General features: G+C 39.3%; 1 protein-coding gene across 1 annotated transcript in view; it reads left to right on the plus strand.

Annotated features, from left to right (window-relative positions):
* The window catches only part of FBN1 (fibrillin 1), a 227,686-nt gene that overhangs the window by 35,592 nt on the left and 164,699 nt on the right, over positions 1-27,395 (plus strand). Inside the window, exons 5-6 of the mRNA XM_023617896.2 lie at positions 7,132-7,227; positions 10,620-10,715. Of these exons, the coding sequence (XP_023473664.1) occupies positions 7,132-7,227; positions 10,620-10,715 (192 nt within the window). The remainder of the gene's footprint in view (positions 1-7,131; positions 7,228-10,619; positions 10,716-27,395) is intronic.

A 27,395-nucleotide genomic window follows, 5' to 3' on the forward strand; every position in this document is an offset into this window, starting at 1 on the left:
ATTTTATATTTGCTATGTGATAGGGGTTAAGGAGGTCTAGGCAAGTTGTAGCACCTCTGAGGCCTTAGTTTTCTCATTTGAAAATGAAAACAATGAATAGAGGGTTGTTCTTTCAGGTTGCTTTTGACTTGAGCGCCCTGTGACTCTGAGAACAGGAAATGATCTCTTAGTGGCCTGAATGAGAGATTGCATTTCCAGAAGGTCTAAACTGCCAGCCAGCAATTTCTTTGGGCACAAGGAAGACGTGGCTTCCCTTAACCTATTGGGAGTCTTGCCACTAGTCATTGAGGCACCAGGGCAAAAAGAGAAGATTGGCTAGACAGAGTCAGAACAGTGTTTTTTCTAGACTTTAATTCCAGATCCATAGGACTGTTCTTTACTCTATCAGCCTCTGAGGCTGGAGATGGATCCTGAGCAATCCCAGTTCTCATAAAGACCTACCATGTTACTGATCCATGTCTTCACTCAAACTCTTCTTATTATAATTATATGTAGATTATTATCTTCGTAAATAATATATAAAATATTATTATAGAAGTTTTTCCCTAAATTTTATGTTTTAGAATTTGGAGATAGATTTGATGCTCATCCTGTGTTATTATTTATGCTTTTTAAAAATGTTTTTAAAATTAAGTTTCTTATTTTGGGATAATTATAGATTCACACTCAGTTGTAAGAAATAATACAGAGAGATCCTGGGAACCTTTTACCCAGTTTTCCTCATATTAACATCTTATGGAACTATATTACAATATCACAACCAGGATATTGATATTGATACAGTCAAGATATGGAACATTTCCATCACCACAAGGATCCCACATGTTAGTTTTTCATAGTCATTTCCTCCTGTCCCTGTGTTCTCCTTAATCCTGACAACCACTAATCTGTTCTCTGTTTCTAAAATTTTGTCATTTCAAGAATGTTGTATAAATGGAATCATATAGTATGTTAACTTTTGAGACTGGCTTTTTTTCACTCAGCATAATTCCCTGGAGATTTATCTAGGTTGTTGTGTGTGTCAGTAGTTTGTTCCCTTTTATTGCTGAGTAGTATTACATGCTATGGATGTACCATTGTTTAGCTATTCATCTGTGGAAAGACATCTGGGTTGTTTCCAGTTTTTTGGTTATTTGAACAACACTGCTATGAATATTCACATACAGGTTTTGTGTGAACATAAGTCTTCATTTCTCTGGGGTAAATGCCCAAGAATGCAATTGCTGGGTTGTATGATAATTTCGAGTTTTTGTTTTTTTTTTTTTTTTTTTTTTTTGCTGAGGAAGATTCACCCTGAGCTAACATCTGTTGCCAATCTTCCTCTATTTTGTGTGAGTCCCTGTCACAGCATGGCCACTGAGTTGAATGGTGTAGGTCTGCACCCAGGAACCAAACCCAGGCCACTGAACCAGAGGGTGCCAAACTTAACCACTAGGCCACCAGGACTGGCCCAGGTTTGGCCTTTTAAGAAACTGCCAGACTGGCTTCGGAGTGGCTGTACCATTTTACATTCTCACCAGCAAAGTACAAATGACCCAGTTTCTCTGCATGCTCACCAGCTTTTGGTGATGTCACTATTTTTAATTTTAGCTATTTTGGTAGGTATATAGTGATATCTTATTGTGGTTTTAACTTTGCATTTGTATTTTCCTACTGGCTTATAAGGTTGAACATCTTTTCATATGCTTATTTGCCACCCATATATCTTCTTCAGTGAAATGTCTCTTCGTGTTTTTTGCCCTGATCCTAATTCGGTCATTTGCTATTTTACTATTTGGAGAGTTCTTTATATATTCTAAATAGTAGCCCTTTGTCAGAAGTGTGTTTTGCAAACATTTTCTCCTACTCTATAGCTTAATTTTTCATCTTCTTGACAGTCTCATAGAGAAAAAGTTTTAAAATTTGATGAGGTCCAATTTATCAATTTTTCCTTTAATGAACTGTGCTTTTGGTGTCAAGTCTAAGAACTCTTTGTCTCGACCTTGATCCTCACGATTTTCTCCAGTATTTTCTTAAAAGTCACATCGTTTTATGTTTTACATTTCCATCTGTGATCCATGTTGAGATAATTTTTGTATGAGGTACAAGGTTAAGCTCTAGGTTCAATTAATATCTATGGATGTCCAGTTGCTTCAGCATCATTTGTTTCTGAAAGATTATCCTTCATCCATTGAATTACTTTTACACTTTTGTCAAAAATCAGTTGGGCGTATTCTATTCTAATCAGTGGATCTATTTCTGGGTTTTCTACTTTATTCCATTGATCCATATGTCTGTTCCTTCTCCAGTATCATATAGTCTTGGTTACTGAGCTAGAATGATAAGTCTTGAAAATTGGGTAGACCAATCTCTCCCACTTTATTCTTCTTTTTCTAAAACTAGACTGTTTTAGCTGGTCTAGTTCCTTTACCTTTCCAAATAAGTTTTAGATTGATCTTGTCTATATCTACAAAAACGTCTTTCTAGGATTTTGATAGGAATTGTGTTAAACCTGTATATCAATTTGGGGAGTATTAATATCTTTATTATGTGGAACTCTTTACCCTCAGATAAAATTTTGTTAATTTCAATTTACTTTAACTGGTGAGAATTTAGAGTGCTGGTACTCCCAACACGAATCCAGGTTCTAAAGGTGTAAGGAGGCCGGGGGAACAGTTCTAGAGCAGTGTGTTAGCGAGTCTGAGTGAGTGTGGTAGAACCCCCTGCTGAAAGTGTGAGGTCACTCAGAGGATGGAAAGGTGGTGCTGTAGCTAGTCTGGAAGAAGCAACCCTTGGAAAGGTTTTTTGTGAGAAGTGTGGCATTTATATAGACGTGGGAGAGAGGAATGGGTGGAATCTGTTCAGCCTTACCCACAGAAAGAATTGAGTTCTTTGCTGTCTAGTCCGCCCTCTATGGAGGTGCCTTTATCACTGCTATCATGTAACTTGTCTTTCTCTGGACCCTTTCCCTTTCCAGCTCTGCTAGGTTGGGTTTTTTTTTTTTTTTGGAGATACTCTAGTGAAGCTGCTCTTCTGAGTGGTGTGTCTTTGGGTTCCACAGGATATTTATGCACTTAAGGAAAATGTCATTGCTGTTATCTCTCCCAGTGAAAATCATTTTTGTCCTGCAGGACTCTGGCTGCCCCAATGGACTGTTGTCTTAGGTGTAGGGTCCAGAAGTTAGTCCAGCTGTTTAATTTATTTATCGTGTGCTTTTTCTAGTGCCTAAATTAAAATCACATACTTATCATACAGATGCTTATTTGAAAATTGTTCCCAATTTTCTTTTTGCCCCTTCTGCCTGCCAAGATAACGGCAGGTCTTCAAAATCATTCCCAACCTAATGCATCCCAAAGAAAGTCCTTACCTGAGGTCTTTAGACCTAAGTGCCAACTCTGCATCTCTCTCATTCCAGTAGTGCACCCACATTGTTCTCTTCTGGTTGGTCATTTTAAGAGTTAATTTGTACTGAGCTATAATCTAAAGAAAGTTTCTTCCACTCTCCTTGATGCCTGGCAAATGGAAGGCATTTAGTACCTGTTTGTTGAATGACTGAAATGACTGATGGACATCTTCTGGAATGAACATAAAATTAATTTGGGATCCGATATGGATACAGGTTAATGGCAACATTTTCTGTTAGTCCTAGGATGTTGAACCTTACTTGAAACCCTTTGAGGCTGTCTTCCCATCTTCAAGGGCAAGTCCTCATTGGGACCTCAAAACTCTCAGGGCTAACTGCATGTGATAGCCTAGACCTGCACGCTGACACTTGGGCTCTCCTAGAAATTTCAGTTTCTGGTAAAATCTTAACACAAATTGAGTTTAGGAATATATTCTGACGAGGTATTTAGAGCATCCGGTAAATTTGGAACATCCTTATGGGTTTCAGTGGAGCCCTTATTTTTCAATTGACTTTTTCTAGAGACATAGAACTTAGTCTCCCAATTGCCAGACATCTGGAATACTTATTCAAATCAGAGTAAATTTAGAATATGCATCAATGGCAGGACTCAATAAAAACTAAAACCAATTCGTATATATGTACTCTCTAAATTGTTCCTGCTCTGTAGTGAAACTGAATATCTAGTTCCTTTATTGCTCCACAGAAATCCTGAGGGACTGCTCCTACCTTTAAAGAAATACTTTTTTCCCCTAAAGATCTAAGAGTCACAAATAATGTAAAGCTTCTTATGGTAAATGTGTTTGTGGCAAAGCAGGTGATGTAGAGCCTGTTATCTGCTGATGAGCTCGCTCCCCCAGCCCGAGGATTCAGGGCTCAGTGGTTTATCCGGAGACTGGACTAACTGTAGCTTACTGCTTCACAAGTCTGACCAAGTGTCTTTATTTTTTAAAGGAGAAAGAATACTTTATGCTGAAAATGGTTCACCTGATAGACAGGGTAGAAAAATGTAAAAGGATAGCAAGGAGGTTTTTATTATATTGCATTTAAGTGTAAATGTATCATTCTTCCACGAAGGAGAATTCATTCTATTTTTCAAATTGAACAAATAATGTAAAGTCACTATTAAAACTACCGTTAGCTTTTTTTATCGCAAAGTAGCTAAATGTCTTTGTTGCTCATGTGGGAATGGAAATTAGCTCTTGGCATGAACCAGTTTAATTGAAATCAGTTTGTGGGTTGAGTTCCTATGCTGCTTGACAGATGACATCATTTCCTGTGCTTTTCCCAATCCTCACTGTTTTGCTAAGATAGGATGAAGCTAAGTTTCACTTCGAATTTTAAAGCAACTATACAACTTTTCCTGACCTACTTAGAATATTATCCAAATTTTTCACCGGATCATTTCTTTTGTATACTTGTAGATAGTTTTTTAGTTAAAAAGCATTTGGGCTGAGACATGTTGGTAGAATCATAAGAGCCTCAAATAACTGTTTTAATGTTTCCCAGGTTGCTTGACTTCTATAGCAATGCTCCCACAAAGGAGCTATTTCTGCTTTTATTCATGGGGAAACTAAGATAAAAATATTTTTAATAGCAGCCTACTTAGGGCTGTATAAGCGCTTAGGATACAGTGGGCAACTTTTTCGTCTCAGTTTTTGAGTACGGCTTTTGATGTCATTATCAGCTAGCATGAATTAAGTAAATAGGAATTAATTTAGCAGAGTTCCACACAGCAACTCCAAATAGGCAAGGCACAGCTCTGGGCATGTGGGGACATAATTAATAATCATGACACTTCCCACTCTCAAGAAGCTTTTAGACAAATGGACTGGGACAGGAGAAATAACTGAAAAATAGCTTAGATTATATAATATACATTTCGAAAGAGAAGTATAAGGTACACTGGAGTCGGAGGAAATATACAGTGGAGGAAATATACAGAGGAAAGAGGGCTCATATCTAGTGGGGGAGCATACGGGGAGCAGAAATCAGAAAGGGTCAAGGGAAAGAGATGTTTGTAATAGGTCTTGGGGATAAGTAGAATTTCGGTATTGGCTGGGAGCTGTGTGTGCTGTATGGTGGGGTTAAGAGTTGGAGGTAAAGAGACAGAGAGACGGGTTAAAGAGGAGATTCCACGAAGAGACTAGCACAAAGTGCCTGGCATTTTGTATGGCACACAGTGTGTACTCAGAAATATTTGTTGAGTGAATGATTGACTGACAAGTAGATTGGGGACCGAGTCTAGGATGTGTTAGGAGTGTCCAAGGGAACCCTGAAAGGCCCATGGGGCCATGCTGACAAGGGCTCTGAATGCTGAGAGATGGAGCATAATACAGTAGAGATGGGGAGCCTTTGATGGTGTTTCAGTGAGTGTGTGACATGTTCTTGAAAAGGCGCATCACTTCCCACTTGACCTGCCTCTTTCATGCTCTGTGAGGACACGGTAAGTACTGAGTTCTGGCAGCTTCCTTTTCCTGTTGTCATGCTCAGATTTGCCGTAGCTCTTTATGAAAATGGCCCTTTCTCCTCAAGTCAGAACCACTTTTTGATACTGTACTGAGCATCCTAACAAGGGATACTGAAGAAGGTGGCTGCTGGGAGGAGTCCTCTCTGCTCCTGGAAGAGCTGGCCCCTGTGCTCCGGGAAGACTGAGCATAAGAGCAAGCATAAGCAGCTGATTTCTGCTCTTGCACACAGAAGGGGTTCTCTTCTCCCTCTGTAAAGTTGTTGAGCCTTTTTCCTAAGGAATTTACTCCCACAGCTTGGAGGAAAGGGCAGAGTAAGCCAAACTTCCAATGCCCAATCCTGCCCTCCTTGTATAGGGGTGTGTCAATGAAGATTAATGATTAATTCAAGCAAGCCTTTAGTCTTCTCCAAGTAGGGTAGTTATTGCTTCTGGAGAACTAGGGGACAGCCTGGGATTTTGGAAGTGTTATTAGCATGCCTAAATTACTGAAATAGAGACAGCCTAAACACTAGAGAAATGAGAGCACACGCCCACGTTGTCATCCTTTTTCACAATGGAGCCTGCAGGCATCTTTCAGGGCAGCTTCTTCTAGTGTCTCATTGTTTCAGGTCTAAGTCTGTCAGCCCATGGTCTTTCTAGCCCTGAGCCCTGAAGCTCACACTTCTGTAGGTGACAGTGTGATAAAGAGTGGGTTCCAAACACTTCGGTCTTATTTGGGTCTTAGATGATTTAAGGTTACAGTTTAAACAAGCAGGTCTTTCTGAGCCAAATGCAGGTCTCCATTGTCAGGCAGTCTTGTTATTAAATGACGTTGTAGGCATCTTCTTTTTTCTTTCTGCTGCCTCCAAAATTTCTTTTAACAAAATTCCTTGGACTTTATCATTCTAACTGTTTTCCTGACCACCTACATGGGAGTTAAATCTTTTAACAGGAAAATAATTGCCGTCATAATCTTGTCTTGTACTCAAGGCATATTTTCTGATTGGTATAAATTATAGAAATGACATTGAGTGGTGAGTTCTGCTAAATTAGGGAAGTTATTTAATACTGTTAAAGTAAATATCAAAGAAACAGTTACATTGGCTTGTAAATCTCTTATACATGCGAATGATAACATGTTTAGCATTGTCAATTAGATTATTTCTGCATAAATATATGTCTTGATAAACCATTTTATTTTCTCTTCAAATCACTACAAATCAACTCTTACAAACTCTTGCAATTCATGTACTTAAATTCCAAAAGTAAATCATTGTTTGTTTGTGTTTTCCTTTTCAAGTCCAACACTGTAATATCCGCTGTATGAATGGAGGTAGCTGCAGTGACGATCACTGTATATGCCAGAAAGGATACATAGGGACTCACTGTGGACAACGTAAGTAAACCATAGTTGTAAGTATTCTAGATGTTAACCTAAGTAGACTGACATGTAGGCCAAAAGAATACAGAGAGAAGTGCTGATGGATTTTCTTTGATTACCTAGGAGGTGGCATTTTTACAAAAGTCCAAGTGACTCTTACTCGTGAACAGATCACTTACTCAACGCATTTTGCACCAGATTTCCAGTTGGAACCTTGGGAATGGGTTGTTTGATTAATTTTCCTCTCATTTATCTTCACTGACTTGCTTACCTCATCCCTTTGATTTACAATCACCACCCAAGGCGCAGAATTTTTGTTCATTCCAGATGTATGTCTTTCATTTGATTGCTGAACATCTCCACCTGGATTTTCAAGAAGCATCTCAAAGAAAGTATTTCAAACTCAACCTCATCTTTCTCCCCAAACATGTTCTTCCTCTTGGTTTATGGTATCTGCATCTCTCTAGTTGTCCAGTCTAGATTCTGGTACTGTAGTACTTGTCACATGGTGTTCAGTTTGTTGATTCATTCATGAACACCATTTGTTGTGTGTCTACTCTCTATCAGTCCTTATGCTTTGCAGAAGACAAAAATTCCTTTTAAAAAGCTTATTTTTTTATTACACTAAGATGAATATATGCACCCTGCAGAAAGTTTGGAAACATTCAAAAATATAAAAAATAAAATTATCCATAATTTCATCATTTCAGATACTACCTTCTAGTCTTTTAATGCATATTTGGTACATGAGATATTATTGTATGCATAATTTTTCAGATTTCTTTTTCACTTAATATTTTATTGGAGGTATGTTCCATGTTATTAAACATTTTAAAATACATTTTAGTGGTTGCCTAATACTCCATTCTATGGATGTTTACTGTTTATTAAGTGAATCCTTAATGATGAGCATTTATTCATGTTGTTTCCAGTTTTTGCCATTGTATATGTATCATTGCTATGATGAATAATGGTATTATAAATAAACCAAAATTTATATCATGCCCTTGTGACTGTCCACACACTGCAGTGTGGTAGGAATAATGATTGAGTTTTGTGCAGCTCACAGCAGGAGTGTGGAGAGAGGGGAGGCAGGACAGCCTCCCCAGTGCGGGAGACCCTTGAGCTGAGTTTTGAGGGATGGGTGGAAGTTCACTTCTCAGATGATGGGAGATGGGCCTTCTAGGCAGATGGCCAGCATGGGCCAAAGCACCGGAATGTCACATAGCATGGATGTTGGACATAGCAGGTGCTTTGGTGTTGCTAGAACTCAATTGCTGAGGGAAGTGATGGGAAGGGAGATAAGGTTGGAATGAAAGTCGGGCCAGGTTTGAGTGCCTTTATGCATACCATGTTGACATCCAACGTAGATCCAGGGAAGGGGAGTGAGATAACTACAGCCAACAACAGCAACGGTCATCTGTTGAGTCCCTTACTCTATGCCTACTATGTGCTAGGCACATTTCCAAACTCTTTATGTGTTTTAACTCACTTAATGTAACAACAGTCCTTTGAGTTAGAGGCCCTTATTACCTTCTAACAGATGAAGAAACTGGGGCACAGTAACTTCTCTAAGGCTATAAGGTAGTGAGTGGCAGAGTTGGGATTTGAACCCAAGCAATCTGACTTCACAGCGCATGCATTTAGTGCTGAGCAATACTGGCCTTATGCACTTCACTTACAAGGTTTACAGTGAGGAAGCTCACTGGCCATAGGGTGGAGGTTGAACTGGAGGGGGAAGAAGCTGGAAGACCAGCGCTGAATCTCTGGCCTCAGAGAAGGTGGGAATGGGATGGATTCAAAGGCATTTTCAAAGGAAGGAGAGTCAGGAGGAGCTGCTGTGCGTCTTCTGCTCCTTTTGGTGCTCCCGGAGGGAGTTTACTAGAAAGCTGAGCACACAACAGGTGCTCAGTTAACACTTACAGAATTGGAAAACCTTTCTTAGACTTCAGTTTTCTAGTCTGTAAAATGGGAGGGTTGGCTTAGGCAAGCTCAAAATTTCTTTTCTGTTTAAAATCTCTTCATTCTCTCCTGACTATAAATTAAGGGGCAAATCAGAACAATTAATATACATAAACCTCTCTAATTTTGTGATAAGAAATGGACCCCTGCCATAATTTTTGGTTGTAAGGGGTTGTCTCAGTGCATGTCCTCTGATGCCAAGCACATGCCAAGACAGAATTAGATGCACAAGAGATTTATAGTGGAAAAGATGTGTGAAGAATAAAGCAGGAGTAGGAGGGGAGGGCTTTCTGACCACGATGTAGCTCTGACTGCTGTGCAAGGAGAGAAGGAATGAAGGACAGTTGTGTGGAAGGGGCCTCAGACTATAGTGCAGCCCCAGGAAAGTCTTGGCTAAGCTGATGGGGAGCCCAGAGCAAAGATTGCTCCATAGAAGAGTTCCACTTTGGGCAGAAGTCTCCAGTCTCCAGTACTCCGCTGTGCTGAGTTCTTGGGTGGTAGCAGCCAGGAGAGTGTGTCAGTGCCATCAACCTTGCAGCAGATCTGAAGGTGCAGCAGCTGGAGGCTGTCAGCCAACTAAGCTCCTCACAGTAGTTTCTCTTGGGGAGATCTGAGTGGCTCAACGCCAGGACTGCCACAGGGGTACAAGGCAAATGCATGGGGAATGTATGAAGGAGGAATTAATTTAAATGGAGGTATTAGGGAAGCCTCGCGGAGGGGGGAGATTGGAGCTGCGCTTTGAAGAGTGGGTGGGACTGGCAAATTGGGCAGGGAAGAGGCTACTACCCATGGATAAAGATGCCCAGAAAGAGGCCACGCATAAAAGAATTACGGGAAATTGTACAGAGAAGAGTCGTTCAGGCCATGAGCTTCCAGTTCTTATTTTAATGCCTTTCCTGACAAGGAAAATGTCCCTCCCTCAAGCATCTGGACCTATCTCACTAATTGTTTCCATAGATTATGTTGTAACACTCAACTGGGTCCTCCTTATGGGGCATAAATTACTGAATGTCAGTATCAACATTTTGTCATTTGCGGTTAATTGTGTGATTTAACATACTGCATTTCTGAAGAGGGGCCAATGTTTCTCCTCATGGGAGGCCTCTGGAAATTAAACACAAATCATAAGCAAAATGCAGCTCCCATCAGGGGAGGTCTCTTATAAACCACGAATTTCGATGCAGAACTGGAAGCATTGCTCTCATACTCCATGGAATGAGACCGTCAGCATTGACACAGGTACAAACTCACCTCTTCCAGGCAGCTTTCCCTAAGAGTTGACTGAGGAACATCTGAGGAGCTGGAACTATACTGTAACTGTTTAAAACAAACACCAGGGTGATTATTAGATTTTTCCTGGTTGTCCTTGCAATGAGGGTAAGTGTTGCTATATTAGCATCTACTCTCAGGTGAAGTCTCTCAGCTTCTCTCTCCTTGTTTTACAGCTGTCTGTGAAAGTGGCTGTCTCAACGGAGGCAGGTGTGTGGCCCCAAATCGATGCGCATGCACTTACGGCTTTACTGGACCCCAGTGTGAAAGAGGTAATTTCTTTTTAATGAGTTAGTATCAAGATATTCTAGTGGCTAACGCTGTTATTGAGTTACACTCATTGGGTTTATGCGGTTACTTCGTGAATTTTGCTGAACTTTGAGGGAGTTTCCTAATTGTCACTGGGAAGGTTTCTGGGATGAGAAAACAGTGGCCCTCAGTCTGTGCATGTTATTCAGTAATTCTTACCAGTGGACTGTGGGACTCAGCAGTGAGCGTATGCATAAGCACTGGTTGGCATCAAGATAAAAAGAAGAGAATTTTCCATAAGGGTAAGGATTGAGCTCATTATTATCCTAGTAAATTAGAGAAGTGGCTCCAAACAAAACATCTGTATGGAAAGGGAAAAATTTAGAGTGAAGAAAAACACTCCTAAAGATCTGTTAGGACCTATTGGGGGCTGTAGTGACTATAAACTGAGCATTCAGAATTCACTGTAGAAATGTTGAGTGTCTGCTGAGAAACTGTGCTTTGCCGTGTGTGGTTTATTCAGTACTCATTTCACCCCACTGAAGTGTGTGCAGTCATCCTCATGTTTGCGTGCGATGAGACCGAGGCTGGGGAGGTCAAAGGATCTGCCCGAGGTCACACGCATAATAATAAGCTTTAATTTGAGTGTGAGTTTTCTGATTTCAAGTCTAAACCTTATCACTGCTCTTAATTAAAAGAAATGTTCTACCTGTGTTGCCTACCTGTAAATGCAAATATAATGTTGAGATGTATGTCGATGTGTAATTTTCTTAATCCCCCCCTCCCCGAACTTTGGCTGTGTTGATCATCTTGTCAGTACCTTCCTAGCCATTTTCTCATCGTTCATAGTTTCATAGGGAAGGTCTAGCAGGTTCATTTCATACAAAACTGCAAAAATGCTCATGATAAATATTCGTTGAAAAAATACTCCTGAACTTTTAAAACTGCGATGTTCACTTTTGTCCAAAGTTGTATAGAGATCTTTTTTTTTCTAAGATGGGAAGTAAAGATTCAGTAGCAGATGTTGAATGTATGTCATTTAAAAATCAAAGAGCAGAGAGTGATATGTGAGAAATTGTTTTCTGTTTCTGTTTTTAACTGAACTTCTAAATTCGGTTGTTAGCTGATAAAGCAACAGTATGTATTACAGCAAGTAACTCTAGACCAATTATTTTTATTACTGGACAAATTGTAATGTATCTTTGTTCCTAAGACCACTGCGTGATATCAACGTGTGATGCATCGTGGACTCTTGGCCTTTTCATTGCATTTGGCATCATTTTGGAGTCCCTCTTTAAAACTGTTTCTCTCTACAACTTGTGGATATATTTTTATGGACTTGAGCTAAAATATACCTAATGGTATCCAGAATAATCAAGACCACTCTTTCAATTAGGTCCTATCCTTCTGTTTCCTTATTATTTGCTCAGTGAAGATGTTGTAGGATTTAAATTGTTGAGATTAAAATTGTTAGCATGTAACTTGGGAAGTGGTGAAAATAATTCCTCAGATGATAATACTGGGTTCAATTTGTTTTAGAAAAATTACTAATAAGATGATGTTATATGGCATTTTAGCTCTAAGAAGGTGGATAATAATTTTCTGCAAACCATGTTGATACCCATCCCCAGGTATTGATGATAACACAGTCTAAAATAAAGAGGGCATGATATTTCACCATTCCACAGTTCTTTCTTTAAAGATTTAATCTTTGACCAAGATTAAGAAATGACATGAATGGGTTAAGTTACTAAACTACTAATTAAAACTGGCATATTACTTGAGTTTCTCCGACTTTGGAAGTGTCTCCGTCCCCTCCATGAAGACTATCCTGAAATTTGCACTAAGGTGTAAGTATATGTTGGTTCCATAGAATCTTCACAGTGGTGCTTATCTAAATGAAATTAATTCCCGAAGGGTGGATTTTCAGGCATTTGCAGTAGCAGAGATTGGGGAGCAGGAAGCAGTCTCCCTTTCATTGTGACCCTTTGCCTGTTTCACCCATGAACACAGTCCCAGACCTTCAGTGGGAGAAGGGAAACGTGAGTTAAGTTCCTTCACCAATGGGAGAGGGGAGCATTTTGATTCCGGAATTGTATTTCCATTTTTAGAGGCTTCCCTGTTTTCTGCTCTTATGCAAGCCATCTGGTTACCTCTGTAAAGAGTTAGAGGCAATATATCCTTTTACTCAAATGTATGTTTGTGATTTCAAGAGTGATTAATAAAAATGTAGGACCGAGTCAGGACAAATCCATCCTGAAACTTAGGGAAGTGTTCAGTGTGCCTTTTCCTGATGGTGGGTTAGTTTACTTATTCAGGTGTTTATTACCTATGCTAGTTTATTTAGTAGTTCAACTACTTAGGGTAGTTGCATTATGTGTTAATTGTGATGTGACTTTTTATTTTAAAAATGAACTTGAAGGAAGTCTTTACTAATTTCCTTTCTCCCTTCCAGGAGGCTGAGCCCAGTGCTCCCTCTGCATTCTTCTTTAGCATCTCTCCACGCCTTCTTTCATAGCACATACCACAGTATATTAAAGCAGCAGGTTTCCATGTCCATCTCCCCACTAGCATGTAAGCTCTTCAGCAGCAATGATGGTTTCATCCTCTATTTGGTTCCCACACTGAGCTCAATGCCTGATGCATAGTAGATGGCCAATAAATGTTGAATTGGACTTATTTTAAAGCACCAGAAAATCTGGAGGCTTGATTGTCACATATGAACAAATATCTCCTGGGATCATTGCTATTTGCCTACTTGTCACAATCCTGGGTATTTTGCATTGGTTTCATTGTAAGCAGAGCCTACAGTGCTGATACCTAATTGAATTTGCCCCCATCTTTCAGAAATATGATCTTTTAGGGCCACGAGGCTGTCATTTTTCACTTGGCAAGGATGCAGAAAAGAAGGTGTGTTTTGACCCAAACCAGGTGGCAATAAACGAACAAACAAATAACTTCCTATCATGATGTAATACACATGGAAGGGAACATTAAAAATGTCAGTCACAAGTATTTCTCAGGGTAAGCAGCTTTGTCCCTGAGAGATCTTAGAACTTTCATACATCTGTGACTACCACAGAGAGCCAATCCAAGTGTGAAATACCCTTGGGGGGTGATACTGCCAGGATTTAGATCACTCTTAAGTCAATAAGTGAATCTTAATAATCCATGAACATGGTGTTTTGGTTTGTGATGGAGAAAGCTGTGGATCCATGCTTGAAATATGAATCATAACATTCATTCAACAAATGCAATCAGATTATCAAGCAAAGTTGTCTTACTTGCAGCTTTTAGCCAGTAAAATAAATATGATTTTTAAAAAAATTCTTGGCTAGTCAGCCTAATTGGGCACCTAGCAATGACACTATTGCCTGTCTCTCTACACTCAGAGAAAGAAAAGTAGAGCCCTGTGACTTGTTTGGCCTGCAATATTTACTTTTTAAAAACCAAATGTGAGGACCTTTAGTTATGTTCTCCAGTTTGCCACAGTCTCCACCACTCCCTCAATTAATACTCTCTGTTCACTTCATTCATTCAGTCTGCTTCTTAGTCCTTGTGGGCACTTGAGTTTGCCACCTCCTGTTACATTATCTATCAAAGATCACATCTCTTTGTATTTTCTTTCATGTCCCAAGTTTCTTTCATTGTTCTTCCTCTTACATATTTTTTTCTGTAAATTCACATTTACGGTTTTTCTGATTGCTCCCCTACCCCCATTTTGCCTTCTCTCTGCTTGAGCCTTGAGCAACCAGTGAAAGTTATCATTGCCTAAGCTCAGTGGTCCAGTATGTTAGCATTTGTTATTAGAATACTGAAATGAGGTCAGTGCCTGTTTTGGCAATGACAACATAACCTAGTTGTGTATTACCATAGTTACTGCCAACAAGACCATGTGGAATCACACTTCCTCCTGCCATCTTGCCTCAGAATGCAGATCATTCAAAATCATGTTAAATGCTCTTATATTAAACATAGTGAATCATGTGAGTGGGTGAGACTTCTCGAGGTAATGAAAAAGAGAGAAGCATGATGGGGATAAACCTGAAGTTGGAGATGGGGAGGAGGTAATGATGAATAGGCTTGGGGAAGAAGAGAACAAGGGAAAGACACTAAAAAGATGTGAAGAGAAGCAAGAGAACCAGGAGAGAAACTAAAGGAAAGAAGGAGATGAAGAAATAGACTCTTCACTGGGTCAAGAGAGAATGAGAATCATAAGGAGGCCCTTTCATGTAATAATAGGTGACATTTATTGGGTACTTGGAGTATGCCAGACAGTGCTCTGAGCATTTTACTTTGGTGATTTGCAACAACCTTTTGAGAAAAATCCATAGAGTCTCATTTTATATAGGAATAAACAGAGGCAGAGAGAGGCCAGACAGCTTGTAAGTGGTGGAATCAAAAGCTGAGCCCAGGCCTGTCTGGCTTATAAGCCTGTGCACGTAACCACTGTGCTATACTTGGATTTCACTGCGAAGAGGTCATTCATAACCACAGAGAATGTTCTGAGGAATGATAAGAAGAAACCTAGAATTTTGAGTTTTAGAGTGGAAGTAATAGATTTTTTAAAAGCCCCTCAAGAAAGTTCACTAAGTAGGTGGTTTTCCTCCCTGGTAGAGTTGAGCTAAGTTGCTTTAAATCATTTTTAAAGCCAAGGGAGGGGCCATCCTCATGGCCTAGTGGTTAAGTTCGGCATGCTCTGCATCATAGTCGGGGTTCTGTTCCTGGGCGCTGACCTATACCACTCGTCGGTGGTCATGCTGTGGCGGTGACCCACATACAAAATAGAGGAAGATTGGCACAAATGTTAGCTCAGGGCGAATCTTCTTTGGTAAAAAAAAAAAAACACCAAGGGAAAGGAGTCCTGAGTATTGCTTGGGTGTATCTGATACGGGGTTTCGGAATATTTCTCTGATTGAGTTTGATATTTTAAAGATAACAATCCACTCTTGGAGAGACAGTGATTCCTGTCTATTTGTAGTACATACAAATGGACTTCAAATGACTGAGCTAATATCCTTAAATGTAGATATACAAAATCAATATTGTTTAGAGCAGTTACCATGAAAGGTTATATAGTTTTCCTACAGTATTACAACTCTTCAAAGCATATTTGGAAACTCTTTTTTGGAATTACCTTTACAGAGTCAGCAATACATTCAAATGAGTATGTGACCCTTTTTTTTCCTTTCTGGGAGGTATTTGAGTTTTTAGAAACAGTCTAAAATAATTGAGTCAATTCTAGTGACCACAGTGGTTAGTCAAACATTTGAGTTATTTGGGGTCAAAAATTGACTTAGATTAAAAACCAGTGAAAAGTATTGTCTTGCATGGTTCTTAAAGCACGTGGAATTGGATTAATATTTTAATGTCAAAATGTATGTGAACCAGTGGGATGAACGCTTTTGGAAGCATAAACACTAATAATAAGAAGTTTTCTATCGTTACACTTTCTGGCGATCTTCAGCATGTGCTGTTTGAATGTAAGCATGGACATGGATTCTTCTAAATCCTGATTCATTGTTTGGTGTTAGTTTCTTACCCGAGTTTAAACTCTGAAGACAATACTTGGATTTTTACCAAATCAAGAAAGTCTGTTGGCTGTTCTGTGCGTAGATAAAGTATAGGGGAAAGCATTGTTGAACTGATAGCTTTAAGAAAAAGGAACAATGGGGGGCAAATATGGAATAGAATAAAAATGCAAGTATGGCGATAATTCATAGTCCATCAGAGAAGCAGAACAACAGAAGGTGAACTAACTTTGTTTATCGTACTTGCCTCCTTTAGGCAATTCCACTGTTAAGGGAGCTGGAAAAAGTTTTTATTTTTATTTTTTTGCACAATAATGGAAGAACAGAGCAGAGGATAGCTAGGTTGGTTGTAATTCCACTGCGTTCTCATATGTGCAGTTGGGATTTGAGAAACTCTGTTATCCTCATAACTTAGTGTCTCTGATAATACAAAACTGATTTTGCACAGAGATCTTCTTTTAATGCTTTCATTTGAACACTTTTCAAAAAACGAGCCTGAAATAAGTTGATAAGCATTTATTTTGTAAATCCAGGAAAGCAGTGTGTGCAGTGTGTCTAATGAATGGAAAGGACTAAGATATTAACATATGATGATCCAAGTACATAATAACCAGGTAGTGCATTTTCAATACATTTACCTCAGAAAAAGAAAGAAGAAACTGAGCTCTCAGGCCTGCCTAGAAAGCTTCATGGAATCAGGAGCTAATTTTTCTCCTGTTTTTTTCCGAAAGGCATTGATGAAATGTAGATTTTTATTCCCTGCCCCCACCCCCCACTCCCCCCTTTGGAAGTAAGTTTTCCAGAACTGCATTTCTGACACTAATTTTACATAATTTTAAATTTTAGGTGGCTATTACTAAAGTTCCCAGAATAAATGCCACAGGCCAGCTCGCATTCTCAAAGTGCCTTTGGAAGGCTGAGCTCTGTGAACTATGCATATTTTCTTCTTTCTAAAAGGTAACAAGCAATAAACTGTTGTTACTAAAATATGTTGAAACCCTTTGTGAGCCTTACTTTTGCTATTTAGTCTAAAAGGAAAGTAAAAACCAATGCATAGATAGCAGAGGCGGAATGCCCTAAATGTTACTATGCATCTAAAGTAGTATTGCAACATTTGGTGGGTCATTGAACAAACTTGATTTTCCTAGACTAGTTCCAGGAAATACATCTGTTGACATAGACATTCAACTTTTGTGGTTGAGTAACTGTATGCACGTAGGGAACATATGCTTCCATAGCTCTCAAGGCTGCACATGCCTGGTATGAACGAGCAGGACTGGTAAGATGCGATCGTGAAGCAGTTCAGCTTTTGTCTCCCACTCACTGTCCCTCTCAGCCCACTCAGTGAGTTAGATTTTCCTCCGCTGGTGGGTGAAATTTTCTGATCCCTTTCAGAATTTCTCCCCTGTGGGTTCCTTAATGCAAGCAAAGCTGTCTAAATTTTGATGGTTGTTGACATTTCCTTTTGTCTGGTGGCACCTCCAGCCATTTGAGGCCTCTTTGCTGCTCCGGGTAGCTCTCTGAGAAAGGATCTAGGCCCACTGCACATCAGCTTTCCCTTGCAGGAGCCCACAACTAGTTGGCAGAAAACACTCAGCCGTTTTTTTGCCACAACAAATTGTCAAAGTACAAACCAACTTTGACACAGAAGCCGCCTCTTCCTTGTACCATGTTTGAGCATCTGGCCATCCAGTTTCCATGCATTAGACAGTCCCCAGTCCATAGTGTCCTCCAGGCTGCAGCAGATACATCTCATGCAGTCTGAGCAGTCTCCTTGAGCCCCTCCCATGCCTTGTCATCATAATGTGGTCCTCCCCTGATTTCCTAGAGAGAGCTAGTGATAGCTCAGCCCTCTCCTAAGTAAGCCTTTTCCCATTCTTACTACCTTGCACACTTTGATACTCTTGTTATGCTTGAGGGTTTAAGGACCCCGTGACCAGATGGTTGTCACCTCCTTTTCAAATTCTAATCATAGCCTCACACTTGACTTAGGATGTGGCATCTGTTGTCATGGTGCTTCAACTGAAATGTCCATTTTAACATCCTCTTATATTATCAAAACAAATAATTTAATACAACTATTAAATTTGATAGAAGATTTGGTATCATGGTTTCATCTTCAAAAACACTTTGTTCACAATTTTATTGTTGTTCTCTTTTTTAGCTTTTATGAACTTAAAAAAAGAAAGATGAAACTAGTTTTTATAAGTTGGTAGCCACATTTAATATTTGGACCACTTTTTAGTCTTGGGCGTTCAAAACACTAGAGCAGCACTAACCAGCCACGTTTATAATTTTAACTTTTCTGATAGCCATGTGAAAAAGTAAAAAGAAACATAAGATTAATTTTAATAATACATTTTATTTAACCCAGTATGTCCAGAAGTTTTATTTCAGTAGATATTCAGTATTAAAAATTATTGATGAGATATTTTGCATTCTTTTTCCCAAACTACGGCTTTGAATTCCAATGCATATATTATGCCACATCTCAATTTGGACCTCCTGAGAGCCACGTGTGGCTAGCGGCTACCATATTGTACAGCACAGCTCCAGATCTTTGCTTCTAGTAATATCAGCAATTCACCTAAGGCCTCTGTTAGGTTTGCAAATTTTTTTCCTTCCTGCTTCTGCTTCTTCACCTTTTAAGAAAGCAGCATCTTAGAGAATCAGAGCTTGTGTTGATACTTAAAAGTAAACCAGTTTTGAAAAAAAAACAGAACCAGGGGCCTCAGATTAGAGTCCTCAGGATATCTGTCTAAGTGGAATTTTGTTCGAATATAAATGACGAGCCAAATCTCCTGCAGTCATGTCAATTAGATATAACAACTTCAGCAAATATTACATGAGGCTTGACCTTAAGCTAGGTACTATGATGGAATCAGAAAGAAGTATATGGTTCTTGTCATCAGGGGCTTAAAATCATTTTCTGGAAAGATAGAAATGCATATATGAAATAGTTAAATAATCAAGTAGGCCAAAGATTTAGCTGGGCAGAGGGGATGAGGGAAAGTACCACAGGTGAAAGCCAGAGAGAGTACAAAGATGCAGAGGCTGGAACAGACCAGGGGAAAGGAGAGGACACAGTCACCCTTGGGGGTCCCTGCTATGCCAGCTTTCTCAGTGTTGGAGAACTCCTATGAGAAAGAGGAGGAGGTGTAATGTCAACTTGCTTAACTCCAAAGAAGGAAGGGTGTATTTCAAATCTCTCTATGATTCCCTTCTATTCTACTGAACTGTGCTTCTGCACAATATCTATGTGAGGCATGGTATTGGGATTTTTAAAAATTCTCCTTTGTATGTATAAATTAGTGGGGAGACTGGTCTATTTCTGAAACGATTTTAGCTTAATCCTACGGATGGCAGTCTGGAGACCCTTACCGTTTTACATGCTCAATTGAGAGTCCTTGAGAACGCTTGGTGTTTATATTCCCTAGTAGTTAGGGCCTCTAGAGAGTCTATGCTGTTTTTGGTTTGTGAATGTATATTAGACGAATGTATGGGACTTCATGGTCCAGATGATGTGCCAAAGTACTTTCTGTAGAACATTAGTCCCATGGGGTTGCCGTGAAATGAAGTTTCCATGGTCAATAGCATTTTGGAAACTTTATACCATGTCCTCTTCTTGGAGAGGTACCGGGTATATTAGCATCTTAGCTCTTGGGAGTCGACAGGAAGGTAACTGTTTTTACTTAGTTTAACCCAGCACTTTCAAATCCATTAATTTTAGAATCCAGACCCCTCCTTTTTCCCCCATAACACCTTTAACATCCTTATCCTGAAGATCTGGATTCTGATTATTGTGACAGTCATTTTTAAAGACATTAGACATCTCTGTGACAACGGCTTCATATTCTAGATAAACATTTTAAACCCATATATGATTGTCATCTGAAAATGAATATTTGTCTAAAAGTCTAAAGGTTTTTGGAGGCAGATCTTCATCATGTAGTAACGCACCTTTTGTGTTCCTAAGAGGATGCGTTAGACCATAAATTGAAGTGCAGTATGGAACACCCATGCCCTGGGGTTTGGTTCTCAAGTACTCTAAAGTATCACCTAGGCAAGCTGGACTATCTCATTAAGTAGTGATGAATTCCTGATTCTGAATGGTTTGATGTGGTTGGCACGCATGCCCTCTGGTTCTTATCAGCCTTTGGGGGTACTACTTACCAGAACTAGGAGTATCAGACATTCTTGGAGCTGGAGGTTGCTTTTCTAGATTGGTTAAATTCTTTTATTTCAAGGTTAAGTTTTAGGCTTATTCCTTCCCTGATCTTTTCCTGACCATGAGGAGCTCTACCAGCCAACCCCATCATTTTTCATTCAACTTTGCTGACATCACCACCTCTGGCCACCTGGACCCCATCCACATTTCTATTTGATGGTCAATACATGTATTAAACTTTTGCTCTTTGTAATTCACTTTAAGGATTACATCAGCCATTTTAGTATTTTTATTTCTCTAATGGATTCTTGTTTTTCTTGTATTTGATTACATTTTTAAATAATTGGGTGACCCAGTCCTTGTCTTTGGGGATATATACTGATGGTTTTTAGTGATGTTGACTAAGAGGTGAGGGATGAGCATATTCACCTTGTCAAAAAACTTTTTTCCATGGACATTTATTGATTCTTGTGTTGAAACACTTATATCAGCATAAAAATATCTAGAATCTTGTTTCATGGCTTTTAGGAAGCCTTATGAACAAGTTATAATATTTTAAGCTTTCTTAAAAATACTTTCTTCACTAAATGAAACACAAATGACCTATTAATTTTAAAACATGAATATCTGTATAAATACAAACATGAATATATATCAAATATGAATATATATGTGAATATATATATATATATATATATGAATGTATATTCAGTATTTTCTTTAAAAAGTTAATTTGGCCTATCAGACCCATGTCTGGGAATTGTAAAATTGGCTAATCGAGTTCTAGTTTGGGGGCTAATAAAATGCTGATGTATGTACAGTCTTCCTGCCCGGCTGTGGTGCTTCCTGTAGACTGAAGAAGAAAAATTATGTCAGCTACTTCTCTGTCATTGAGTACCAAGCCCAGTGCCGTGAAGAGAGTGGATGTTTAGTGAATCTTTGTTGATTTACTTAATTTAACTGTGGGATCTTGAGGTTCATGAGAGATAGTATTTAAATATTAAATATGTTTGTTTAATACATTTTTTAAAAAGATACTCTGAACAGTCATACCAACACATACTTTTCTATTTCATATGGAAATGTGAGTGTAGATACGGATAATTGAAATGTGTGGAAGTGGATTCTGTGCAGCACATGAAAGGACGTGTTCTCCAACTTTGCTACCATGTTCCCTCAGCAGCAGTCACTTTTCTCTGAACTGTTTCAGAAGAGCTTTATAAGTAAACAATAGATTGGGCTATTTATTTCCTCAGGAAATAATGTTCTAATGGTGCAATTCATAACCTAGGCCCATTTCTCTCCCTGTGCCTAGAGAGCCCTTATCCTCTTGCCGGCCTTCTCATGGGAGACATTGTTGACCTTCACTGTTGTAGGACACTCAACCAGGCCCAAGAGAAGGCTTGCAGGTTTGGGGCAAATTTTACCCAAATGGAAAATGTTTTTATAAATATGCGTTAGCTGTTAGGGATCATTTCTTCCCTGAAGTCGCAGTGGAAAAAGCTCATATTCTGTTAGGGATTCCAGTGATAAATTCTTTAAATTAAAACTGGTGAACTTTAAAAGACAAAGGCAAAGCCGTGACCCTCCAGAAGTAAATTTTGGTTCATTCTTTGTATAATGATTTGTAAGATTTACTTGTGATGTGGGGAATATTTTGGAACTTTCTGGTTGTACTGGGGGAAAATAAAAAGCAGAGGCATACATACATCTTAATGATATAAAATTGGCTTTGGAAAGCAGTATGTAATAGAAGTTCAAATCCCCTCTTTGAGCAAAACAACCCTTAAACACCATAGAAAATTCTCTAATTTTTTAAAAATAGCATAATTTGGAGTTGGATAGAGCTATTTCTTTTCAGACCTTATTTAGGCTTTATTTCTTTCCACAGTGTTTTTCCTCACTGCCAGGCAGAACAAGTACCATAAAACCGAACAAAAGGCAGTGACTCTGAGAAGTCTTTACAGGCCTTGCTGAGCCAGCCTAAAGTGTTCACTGGGCGCCCCTGTGCTCATGACTCCTGGGTTGTTATTCTTTAATTTTTGAATGAGAGGAAATGATAGGGAACTTATTTGGAAGACTAAATTTTATAACAAAGGAGTCCTCATACCAACTTGTCAATATCACATGACAATAGTTATTATTATTAATTTTTTTTTTTTTTTTGGTGAGGAAGATTGGCCCCAAGCTAACACCTGTTGCCAACTTTCCTCTTTTTGCTCCAGGAAGACGTTGCTGAGCTAACATCTGTGCCAGTCTTCCTCTATTTTGTATGTGGGATGCTGCTATGGCATGGCTTGTTGAGTGGTGCATAGGTCCACGCCCAGGATCAGTATCTGCAAACTCTGGGCTGCCAAAGCAGAACACGTGAACTTAATCACTATGCCACTGGGCCAGCCCCAATAATTTTAACGTTTGAATTTAAAATGCCCAGTTAGGAGACATTGTGTTTGGTTAAGTTGTCTGACCATTCCTAGAAAACTGGTAAGAAGCTCAGATTCTGAAGAAAATCCTGTCGTTTGTTGGCTGTGGGGCCTTGGAAGTTACTGCACGTCTCTCAGCCACATTTTCCTAATCTGTGCAATGGGGATAACAATAGTACGTGTCTAGTGAGATTGTCAGAAGATTAAATGAGATAATACACAAATCACTTAACATGGGGCCTGGCACCTACATAACACATGCATAATAAATATTTGTTGTTAACGTTCTTATTCTCATGAAAGTGAGCATAATCTTGGATGAAAGTGTTATTTCATAAACAGTATCATGAAACTTTCAGCTGCCACCCAAGTTAGACCTAAACTTGGAAGACATTGTGACTATGTTTTGCAGTTAGAGGTTTTGTTATTTTACTGGAACAACATATTTTTTTTGGATCTCCTATTCAGATGAAGCCCAACATTCTTATCTGGATATCACATCAACCGTGTGCTTTTCTTTAATACACACCCAATTGTTGCAATTGTAACAAAGGCTAAAATTCCAATGGTGCTAATAGGAATAAAGGGAGGAGAAAGTAAAGGGTGACTGACAACCGTTTCCATAAAATGTACTGATGACTGTAGCCTTAAAAAACGTTTGTTTTCACAGCAACCAATCAGAGATTACTAAAAATACTGACACATGCACAGATCCAGAAGGGAAATGAACTTGTCTCTTCAGAAAAGGCCACGGTGAAATGTAAGAGGTACTCAGCTATTTTAGGGATGTGGCATTCTGAAATCAATGAAATGTAATGAGAACTTATCCATCAGCAAAGTAAACTGAACCCTTACACGAAGTACATATTCGGCTTTCTAGGTGGATTTGAGAACTTGTGTCTATAAGTGTGTGTGGCATAGTCAATTTAGGTGTCTGTGGGGAGGTACATTTTCTTTAGAATCCATATGCCATCCTTCTTTAGTTGCAAAGGACTAAAAGTGTTAGTCCTAGAGGACTAAAGCTAGAAAAGCCAAAACATTGGGATATTTTAAACCCACAAATTTCAAGCCTCAATCCTTAGAGTTCAGTTTTGTTAAGTGTATCCATAAAAAGGTGTATGATATTGAGCTGAAAAGAAATTGTTCTAAGACGAGAAGAGATGTGAATTTATACATCATGCATCAATTATTTCCCAGACACCATGATAACAACTGGAGATGTATGATACTACATGAAACATACTTACCTCTACCTCCTGGAGTTACATTCTAGTGGGGAACACAGAGCTTAAACAAGTAAACACAGAAACGCCTAAATACCAATGTGGCGAAGGTCAGGAAGGAAAATAGAAGGTATGAAGGCAGAGAAAAATGACACATGTGGACTGATGGTCAGGGGAGCCTCTCTGAAGGATGAGAAGTCATCAGCCTTGTAACGTGTGAGGAGAAGCTTTCTAGGTAAAAGGAAGAATTATGTGTAAAGGTGCGAAGATGGCAAACATCCATGTATTTGAGGAAATGAAGCAAAGCCTTTATGGATGGGGTTCAGACAGTGAGGGAGAGTGGTGGGAGTTGAGGTGGGAGCAGCAGTCAAGAGAATGTTGTAGGGGTGCTGCATGCAGCACATTAACACGTGTGCAGTTAGGCCGTGACACCCGCACTAGAGAAAAATGAGTGCTGCAGGCTTTTCTATGGTACTTTAGAAGCCTGAAAGCTCAGGTTGTCCATGAGACTCTGCCCTAAAGAGCCCCCAAAACTGACTCAGTTAAGGTGGGAGAGTTCTTCTTGTAGGTTTACAACGCCCTTCAAAACCAGAGGGATCTTGAGTTTGATGTGACTTATATTGCTTTTCCTGTAATCCTTATGCTTCTGGGAGGACTCTGACCCCTAGTTTCCCCTCAGGAAAGTGATTAAACTGGAACTTAGATGCCCTTAAAATACATAAAACAAGTACACTATGAAAATGGTTTGTTCAGGCATCAAGCATTTTGAGATAATGCATGCTTTGGAGTGGACGCACACAGACCTGTCACTGGGGAATGCCTTTGGATGTCATAATAGCAATTCTGGTATCAATAAATCATCTACTATTTGGACAAGTCATGGCCACCACCTCAGTCACTAGATACATTTGTAATGGTTTGTGTGAACAGTAACAACAACCACCTAGCAACATACTGTTTAGTCATGTCATTTTTATAATACCACATGTGGTTTTGTGGGCTTTGGATGGATAAACTTACTGAGTCCAGTATATTTTGAAAATTAAACAGCAAATATTGTTGGAGGCCCAGTGTTTACAATATATGAAATCATGCTGCATGGTGTGTGGCTTTATGTAAGAATGACACATCGATGTTTTTTGGCTAGTTTTTAGTACTTTTCTGCTCCATGAGGAAAAGGACTGTATCTGTCTTGTTTACCATTTTATCTCCAATGTTGGGCACCTTGTAGCTCAGTGTTTGTAGACCAGATGAGTGAATAAATGAATAGTTTTTAGGCATAGTTTATTTCTGGAATTTCTTGTAAGTCAAATAAGAAATGAGTGATATACCATCTCTACTTTTAATGGATAGTTTTCCCCTTGACCTTTTTAAATCGTGAACAGTGTCAAATATAGCCAAGTGAATTCTGCAAAGTGTTAATACCTCAGAGAAGCCAACGTTAAGTGTTCCCTTCCATCTGTGCAGTATTTTATAGACAGATACACTTAGTTGGTCCTTGGAGCAATCTTGTGAGAATACTCATATTTTATAGTCAAGGAAACTGAGGGTGGAGGGACCCTCTGTGTCTGTTCTAAGGCAGGTCTCTAGGAATGAGACCTTTGTTTTCTAACTCAGCCCAGACTATGGGGCATCCGTAGTCTCCAACAAATATTTGTCTGGCTTTCAGAGCTATAGTACTCTGCAGCATTATTTTGAGCTATTATTAATTATCTTTTAATTTTAACTCTAGCTTTGTTCTTTCCTCCCCATCTCAGACACTCCTTGGATGCTCGGTTGAGCTGTTGACCCTTGGCTATTTCCATTCTCTGTGTCTCTCAGTAAATATATTATTCTACAGTTTTAAATTTTAGGCGACTAGGCAAATCTTTTTGATTGAATTTGTTGGGGACAGCTTGTCTTTAACTGTAAGTGGATATTGTATGTTGAAAACACTTTTTCCCAGGCTGTGATGAATATAGTGCTGGATGTGGGAGCTTAGCTGAAATTGAGCTGTGAATAGAATAGGAAGAGAATGTGGTCCTGATGGAGACTAAGAACACAAAGGCACAGAGGATCTGGACTTATGAATGAATGTACTGCTGCTGTGTCGCTCTGCTCTGGTGTAATTTCTGTAAGTGTGAAGTTAGACCAGGTGTATTGGGGTGTGTGTTCTGAGAAGGGCTGAGAATTGGTTTTCTTTTATGATCAGTTTGTTTTCTTGATGCACATGTCAGGAGATTGGCTGCTGCATTCTTGAAAAAACCACTGGGAAGTTGGAGTAGGAGAATGGTCTCCTCTAGAGTGTGAGATCCACGAGAACAGGGATTTTTGCCTGTTTTGTCACAGTGCCTAGAATAATGCCTGATACACAGCAGATGCTCAATAAATATTTATTGGATAAAATAATGTATTGTTGGCATACATTGAGCCCATCACTTTTAGCAACCAGACTAGGTTCCGAGTGGACCAAATGATTTGCCAGTGTGTTGTTGCAATGATATACTGAGCTAACTGCCTCAGTTGCTCAATGACAGTAAACTCAAGCCAAGTGGGAGCTGGTGTTTGAATCGTGTCTATCCCACCGTACCAGTGCATGCAATTCTGTTCGCTGTTTCAGTGGGTAGCTTCCTACCCCTCTGACTCACTATACTTGATTATGAAATTATAACTAACTTTGGTTTATGGAACATAATAATAATTGTGGCTAATCTGTGGCTGAAAATAGGGGGATAAGAATGAAAAGAATTGAAATGGATTGCTTTGGGTAGCCTGAAGTGACATTGATTAATATGCTATCAATTTTCTTCCCCTGAGAAACATTTGGTCACAAGGAGATCTGGCTTTCAGAAGAAATTCAAATTTGGGTGTGTGGCTTTTGGCATAGTCTGGCATCATTGGAATGGTCTAAGTAGATTTTGTTTCTTTTTTCCCATGTCTCACCATGGTTGCTCAAAAAGACCCAATCCTCTCTCTTGACTGTAGGGTTGTCTGTCTTCATTATCTTGCCAAGTCCCATTGACGAGCAAGTTTATGGAGTGCACTTGGGGCAGTATATAATACTACGCGAAGCATCTCAGAAAGCCTAAAAATCTAATGTCAGAGGGGATATAATGTGGAATTTTCAAGGAGAGACTGAATGAGAAAGAGATTGATTGATCAATGGAGCTCCGAAGGGCAGGGCATATATTTCATATTCATATTGCTAGGAAACTGCAGACTTTTCACAGATGCTTTTCAGTTGCCCCAAGAAATACAAATGTCACGTTTCTTAGATTTTCAGGAACTAATGGTCCAAAAGACTCTGTGTTTTCTTTTAGCCATGGTGCGTGTGTAGTGGCTGTATGTTTTTCTTTGGTAACGTCATGGTATGGGGAGG

The sequence above is a fragment of the Equus caballus genome, chromosome 1, assembly GCF_041296265.1.
Source record: "Equus caballus isolate H_3958 breed thoroughbred chromosome 1, TB-T2T, whole genome shotgun sequence".
NCBI lineage: Eukaryota > Metazoa > Chordata > Mammalia > Perissodactyla > Equidae > Equus > Equus caballus.